The sequence below is a fragment of the Oncorhynchus nerka genome, linkage group LG8 (assembly GCF_034236695.1).
Source record: "Oncorhynchus nerka isolate Pitt River linkage group LG8, Oner_Uvic_2.0, whole genome shotgun sequence".
Taxonomy (NCBI): Eukaryota; Metazoa; Chordata; class Actinopteri; order Salmoniformes; family Salmonidae; genus Oncorhynchus; species Oncorhynchus nerka.
This window is the reverse complement of record NC_088403.1, coordinates 59,888,991-59,896,668: the sequence shown is the minus strand read 5'-3', so window position 1 is coordinate 59,896,668 and position 7,678 is coordinate 59,888,991. Positions and strand designations below refer to the sequence as shown.

The 7,678-nt window shown below is 46.1% G+C and overlaps 1 protein-coding gene and 1 long non-coding RNA gene across 2 annotated transcripts; one reads left to right on the top strand and one right to left on the bottom strand.

Annotated features, from left to right (window-relative positions):
* Positions 1-2,092: 2,092 nt before the first annotated feature.
* On the bottom strand, positions 2,093-5,057 carry LOC135572963 (uncharacterized). The gene is made up of 2 exons (XR_010464600.1): positions 4,989-5,057; positions 2,093-2,480 (listed from the first exon to the last, which is right to left on the bottom strand). It is a non-coding gene; the product is annotated as an uncharacterized LOC135572963 (long non-coding RNA).
* On the top strand, positions 3,121-5,101 carry LOC135572962 (epididymis-specific alpha-mannosidase-like). The gene is made up of 5 exons (XM_065021953.1): positions 3,121-3,416; positions 3,598-3,841; positions 4,141-4,251; positions 4,327-4,516; positions 5,013-5,101. The coding sequence occupies exons 1-5, from the start codon at positions 3,247-3,249 to the stop codon at positions 5,087-5,089; spliced, it is 792 nt and encodes a 263-aa protein (XP_064878025.1). The 5' UTR covers positions 3,121-3,246; the 3' UTR covers positions 5,090-5,101.
* Positions 5,102-7,678: the final 2,577 nt, after the last annotated feature.

The window sequence follows — 7,678 nt, the reverse complement described above, 5'->3', positions numbered from 1 at the left end:
GCTGCACAGCTACTTCAGGTGTCTCCAGAGATGTTCGATCAGGTTGAAGTCCAGACTCTGGCTGGACCACTCAAGGATATTCAGAGACTTGTCCCGAAGCCATTCCTGCGTGGTCTAGGCTGTGTGCTTAGGGGTCATTGTCCTATTGGAAGGTGAACCTTCACCCCCAGACCTTTGCCCCAGTCTGAGTCGGATCTCTCTGTACTTTGCTCCATTCATCTTTCCCTCACACCTGACTAGTCTCCCAGTCCCTGCCACTGAAAAACATCCCCACAGCATGATGCTGCCGCCACCATGCTTCACCATAGAGATGGTGCCAGGTTTTCTCCGGACGTGACATTTGGCATTGAGGCCAAAGAGCTCAGTCTTGGTTTCATCAGACCAGATAATCTTGTTTCTCACTGTCTACGAGTCTTTATGTGCCTTTTGGCAAACTCCAAGTGGGCTGTCATGTGCCTTTTACTGAGAAACGGCTTCTGTCTGGCAACTCTACCATTATGTCCTGATTGGTGGAGTGCTGCAGAGATGGTTGTCCTTCTGGAAGGTTCTCCCATCTCCACAGAGGAACTCTGGAGCGCTAACAGAGTGACCATCAGGTTCTTAGTCACCTCACTGACCAAGCCCTTCCCCGATTGCTCAGTTTGGCCGGGCGGCCAGCTCTTGGAAGAATCTTGGTGGTTCCAAACTTCTTCCTTTTAAGAATGATGGAGTCCAGTATGTTCTTGGGGACCTTCAATGCTGCAGAAATGTGTTGGTACCCATCCCCAGATCTGTGCCTTGACACAATCCTGTCTCTGAGCTCCACGGACAATTCCTTCGACCTCATGGCTCTCGAGTGGCGCAGCGGTCTGTATCACAACCGGCCGTGATTGGGTGACCCATAGGGCGGTGCACAACTGGCCCAGCGTCGTCCGGGTTTGGCCTGGGTAGTTCGTCATTGAAAATAAGAACTTGTTCTTAACTGACTTGACTAGTTAAATAAATGTTAAAAAAACACCTGGCTTGGTGTTTGCTCTGACATGCACTTTCAACTTTGGGACCTTATATACACAGGTGTGTGCCTTTCCAAATCATGTCCAATCAATTTAATTTACCACAGATGGACTCCAATCAAGTTGTCGAAACGTCTCAAGGATGATCAATGGAAACAGGATGCACCTGAGCCTAATTTCGAGTCTCATAGCAAAGGGTCTGAATACTTCTGTAAATAAGTTATTTCAGATTTTTAGTTTTTTTTAAACATTTGCCAACATTTCAAAAAACCTGTTTTCGCTTTGTCATTACGGGGGATATTGTGTGTAGATCGATGATATTTATATATTTTTTCAAACATTTTAGGATTTAGACTGTAACGTAACAAATATGGAAAAAGTCAAGGGGTCTGAATACTTTCCGAATGCACAGTATCAATGGTTCCAATGACCAAGACTTGGCACAGTCAAAACATGTTGGAGTAATAAATGCTATGAAGCAGAGGGGTGAAAAATGCTAAAAAAGGAACCTTTCACCTCTACAGAACCTTTCCAGTCGTGGACTGGGTTCTATGCCTCCCGGAATGTTCTGAAGGGGATAGCCAGGAGAGCTAGTTCCCAGCTGCATGCTGCAGAGACTCTGTTCACCCGGTACCGGGTCAGCTACCCAGATGGACCGGTCCCTAAAGAAGAGGCCCTGCAGAAGCTGAAGGCCCTCCGCTGGGCTGTCTCTGAGGTGCTTGATCAAAAATACTAATCGATTGTGATTCATTGTAAATGTAATAATCGCTATCATTGTAACCCAGTGATTAAACCTTCTCATATCCCATTTCTGTCACACAAATGTAGAAATAAGACTCACAAAATGAATTCTAAAAACAGTACTTTCCTATTATTCTCCCTCTGTCTTATCTCCAGGTGCAGCACCATGATGGGATCACAGGGACAGAGTCTCCCAAGGTGTCTGACATGTACATAGAGCACCTGACCCAGGCTATGATGGGAGTAGAGGAACTCCTGGCTGCCCTCTTCCTCCTGCCCCAGACCCTGGGCACCGCTAGCAATCCTGAAGACTCTCATAGCATGGGTAAAGTACTGTACTTCAAAATAATAATGAATCATTGAAATCGATTTATACTTTATTTGACATGAACTCAGAAATGTGGATTTGTGAAAGTAGTTGGATGGGCTGCATGTTTTCACTTATCCAATCACACACTACAGATCAGTGAATACACATCAAGGAAGGGGGAGGATATGTTGTAACAAGGCCCAAGGTTCAGCTTGGTCCAAGGCATCATTTAATGACTATCTTCATCAACTACAACATGTTATTTTTTACATACATTATCAAAATGTTGTTAATTTATGTAATTGCAGGCTCCCATCAGGACCTGGAGCAGCACATCATTGTGTACAATCCCCTGGCATGGAACACCACCGCCATCATCAACGTCACGGTAACCTTGCCCATGGCAACCGTGTTCGACGACCAAGGACAGGCCATACCTGCACAGGTAGTGTGGAAATGGAGTGGATTTATCCAGTTAAACATTTGTAGAACAATGAGTCACCAGTATATCATTTCAAAGCCATGTGTCAATGGAACTGCAGATATACATCATACCTTCTAGACAAACTCAGTTTTCAGATGACTGATTGTGTTCATTGGGCACTCAGCAAAAAAACATATTGCAACGGAAGATGAAAATGTGTGTTTCTTATTGGACAAGTCCAGGTATTCCCTCTGTCTAATGAACACGGCCCGTGTCTCTCTGCTCCCAACAGACCCAGAGTTCAGCTGACTCCAACACGACCTATGACCTGTTCATTGTGGTGAACCTTGGGGGTCTCCAACACAGGAAGTACCTCATCAAGTTCTCAGAGAAGCCGGGTAAAGAGGGGTCCTCGACCCACCATGCCTGGGTTGTGTCGTTCAAGAGACTAAATGTTTCACAGGAGTTGAAGACAGGAAGGAGACTCTTGCCGGTTCTGAATGAGTGTTACAAGATCATGCTGGACCAGGATACTAACCTACTGCATAGCATCACGGACAGGTAGTTATATTCAACATTCACATTAGGGGCACATTCAACAGGCTAACGTTGTGAAACGTTGCAGATACAAAGGTAATTAATAGAGCTGAAGTGATTTATAGCATGTTTATTTTACTGAACGTTGCACATTTTCCTTTTGAATGCAGCCCAGGTGTTACGTCAACAATGTCCTCTGACCTTTCTGTGACCCTGACAGGCATGAGAAGAGAACGGTGAGAATGAGTCAGGATTTCTGGGAGTACCAGGTCAATGGGAACGTCAGCGCAGGGCCCATCTCTGACAACTACATCTTCAGTGCCAACGGCTCGGCTGTGAGGGCGTACAAGGCCGTCAAAATGGAGATTGTCCCTGGGAAGATCGTCACGGAGATCAGACAGTACTTCTACAGGTGGGAATGTGAACAGCTTTCTGTCAGTCTTTGGTTTCCACGCACCCTCCTTCCGTAGCTACTATCTCTTTTTATATTCCATCTATCACCTCTTTCACACACACTCACTCGTACCACACTACATCTTAGTAAGGTGCAGGTCTAATATCGGGTGGCTCACATTAATGGGTTGTGTCCGCAGAGAGGAAGCAGATGAGGACTACGCCTACTCTGTCACCACCAGAATACCACAGAGTTTCCCCAGCGGCGGGCTGTGTTACAGGATGGAGCAGAGCTACTCGCTGGGCCCCCTGGTGGTCAACACCGAGGCTGTCCTCAGGATCAAGACCAGCCTGAAGAACAACAGGACTCTGTTCACCGACGACAACGGGTACCAGATGATGAAGAGGCCTTCCAGGACGTTCGTCAATGATACTGTTGCCAGAGTGAGTGGTTTGTATTTAAGGACAGTTTGGTGTAGAGGTTTAAATGTACACTGAACTTCCACAGTACCTTGCCAGCCAGAGGAAGATGGGCTACACTTTATGAGCCTGGTTCCTCGAGGTTTCCTCCTACTCGGGGCGTTTGGGTGTTTGGTCTCATCAGCTTTCCTTTTTAGTGGTTCAGGCCTGGGTTACGGTTCAGGCCTGGGTTACGGTTCAGGCCTGGGTTACGGTTCAGGCCTGGGTTACGGTTCAGGACTTTGTGACAATTGCTTGTTTCTTCCTGTGTCTGTGTACTGCAGAACTACTACCCCATGGTTCGAATGGCCTACATTGAAGATGACTCTAGCAGACTGGTCCTCCTCAGTGAGAGAGCTCATGGTGCATCCAGCCAGAGTGAGGGAGAGCTGGAGGTGAGTGTGTTTTATGTATGCGATGCATACACTCACACACACACACACAACCTCAACCCCTTGTATCTGTCCTAGGTGATGCTCCACCGACGTCTGTGGAACAACCAGGAGTGGACTCTGGGTTATAACCTGACCCTGAACGACAGCTCGGTGGTGAGGCCTGTCCTATGGATGACACTGGGCTCCCTGGCTGCTACCTCTCTCTACCAGAGGGAGGCGCTAGAACTGCAGCACCGACCTGTGGTCATGCCCATCGACAGGCCACGTGAGTCCACTCTTTATAGATCCCCTGTTGAACTACTCTATCGAGGCTCGCAGGTTGACCTTTATTGTCACGAATCTTGACCTGGAGGCAGAACTGAGGGATTTTCCTCTAGATGGTACAGTTGCAAAGTGAAAATTGGCTATATCGTAAACATTCATGACAAGAAAATGTGCATTTTGGTCTTAAATTATGATTAGGGGTAAGGCTAGGTTTAAAATCAGATTTGATGACTTTGTGGCTGTGCCACTTAGTGACTACTATGCAGAGCTGCCTTCAGGACAAGATTCATGACAGTAACTACCAACCTGTTTAAAGCACGCACAGCTACTTTCCCCTAAACTTTTCCCTGGAAATCCATAACATGGAATCCATTCTAAAAACAAATACACAATTGAAATGTTTCCAAATTGAGTCGACCATGTTTTTGAGCACCTGTACAATGCCTTGTCACAATGTATGATCTCATACCCACAATGCCATTCACTGCCCCCTTTAGAGAAGGCCTGGAGGAAGGAGCCTCGGACCGGATCTCCGATTCGCCCGTGGTCCTGCCTGACAACCTCCACCTGCTGACGCTTAGTGTCCCGGGTTGGTTCTACAACTCCAACCACACCCTGCACCTCCGCAACATGGAGACCGGGTACCCCTGGATCCACACAGCCGGACTACGATCGGGTCCTACTGAGGATCATGCATCTGTATGAGAAGGGGGAAGACCCGGTTCTGTCTCAGCCGTCCACCATTAACATGAAGGTAACAGGAAACACCGCTTGATGAGATCAATATGAAGAGGAGACTTCAATAACAGAGATATATGTTTGTGTATTAAATGCTAAATTAAGCGCACACATGCGGAGTTGAGCAGTTAACAAAGAAATGGGTACTCCTACAGCACCAGTCAAGCGTTTGGACACACCTACTCATTCAAGGGTTTCTTTATTTTTACTATTTTCTACATTGTAGAATAATAGTGAAGACATCCAAACTATGGAATCATGTAGTAACCAAAAAGTATGAGATTCTTCAAAGTAGCCAACCTTTGCGTTGACAACAGCTCTGGACACATTCTGGCATTCTCTCAACAAGCTTCACCTGGAATGCTTTTCCAACAGACTTGAACGAGTTCCCACATATGCCATTGGGTTGAGGTCGGGTGATTGTGGAGGCCAGGTCATCTGATGCAGCACTCCATCACTCTCCTTGGTCAAATAGCCGTTACACAGCCTGGAGGTGTGTTGGGTCATTGTCCTGTTGAAAAACAAATCCATAGTCCCACTAGGTGCAAACCAGATGGGATGGCATATTGCTGCAGAATGCTGTGGTAGCCATGCTGGTGAAGTGTGCCTGGAATTCTAAATAAATCAGACGGTGTCACCAGCAAAGCGCAATTACACCTCCTCCATGCTTCACGGTGGGAACCACACATGCTGAGATCATCATCACTTGCTCTTCATCTCAAAAGACTTGGCTGCTGGAACCAAAAATCGCAAACCCGATTTCCACCAGTCTAATGTCCATTGCTCGTGTTTCTTGGCCCAAGCAAGTATCTTCTTATTGGTGTCCTTTGACCATGAAGGCCTGATTCACGCAGTCTCCAGTTGATGTCTGTTCCTTAAACTCTGAAGCATTTATTTTGGCTGCAATTTCTGAGGTGCAGTTAACTCTAATGAACATATCCTCTACAGCAGAGATAACTCTGGGTCTTCCTTTCCTGTGGCGGTCCTCATGAGAGCCAATTTCATCGTAGCGGCTGACGGTTTTTGGACTGCACTTGAAGAAACGTTCAAAGTTCTTAATTTTCCGGATTGACTGACCTTCATGTCTTAAATTAATGATGGACTGTCATTTCTCTTTGCTCATTTGTGCCGTTCTTGCCATAATATGGACTTGGTCTTTTACCAAATAGGGCTATGTTTTGTTTACCACAGCTACCTTGTCACAACACAACTGATCGGCTCAAACACATTAATAAGGAAAAATTCCACAAATGAACTTTGAACAAGGCACACCTGTTAATTGAAATGCATTCCAGGTGACTACTTCATGAAGCTGGTTGAGAGAAGGCCAAGAGTGTAAAGCTGTCAAGGCAAAGGGTGGCTACTATGACAAATTAATTTTGATTTGCTTCACACTTTAAAAAAATAAAAAATTGGTTACTACATGATTCCATGTGTTACTTCATAGTTTTTCTACTAAGTAGAAACTAGTAAAAATATAGAAATACCCTGGAATGAGTAGGTGTCCACTTTTGACTGCTACTGTATATGCTTAATTTAGAGTTATTTATGCTACTTTAGTTGTGATACAAATGTTGCGCTGTTCGTTTAGATTTTTTAAATATTTTCTAATTGTGCACGATGTGACTCTAATGACTTGAAAAAAGTTGCTTGAAAGGCATGAGCTCTGCTTTGTTTTGCTCAGGCTGTCCACCCTTCATTAGTCTCTGTCAGAATTTGACAAGCACTTGATAATGCCTCAAATGTCACGGCCCCATCCCCTTTGTGGCTGTAATGCTCCCTAAGAAAACCTGCCTTTTGCAGCCATTGTGCGCTTGGCCGGGAATGCTGCGCTGTGGCCTTCTCCCTGAGGGCTGCGCTGTGGCCTTCTCCCTGAGGGCTGCGCTGTGGCCTTCTCCCTGAGGGCTGCGCTGTGGCCTTCTCCCTGAGGGCTGCGCTGTGGCCTTCTCCCTGAGGGCTGCGCTGTGGCCTTCTCCCTGAGGGCTGCGCTGTGGCCTTCTCCCTGAGGGCTGCGCTGTGGCCTTCTCCCTGAGGGCTGCACTCCTGTTGTATAGATAAACAATGTGCTTAATATTAGTACAGTTGAGAGAAATATAGTAGACCTAGCCTATAGAAAGCTGATGGGATCGTCCTCTTTTTGATGGAGGCCATCACTCTGTTTTCTAGTGTGATTGCATAGCCTGTAGAAATGTTACGCAACATGAGTTCTCATGAAGTGTTTTGATTAGATGGTCGAAGACATTTGCATTGATGTCAGAGTGATTAGAGGGACAATGGAGTGCTAAGTACCAGGCAGTTAGCAAGTTTGTTAGGCTACTACCATCAACAGCATCAGAGCTTGGAGATGCCTAATTACCTTGACTAAACGGTCACGTTTGTTTATCATGTGCATAGTCACTAACTATACATTCATGTACATACTACC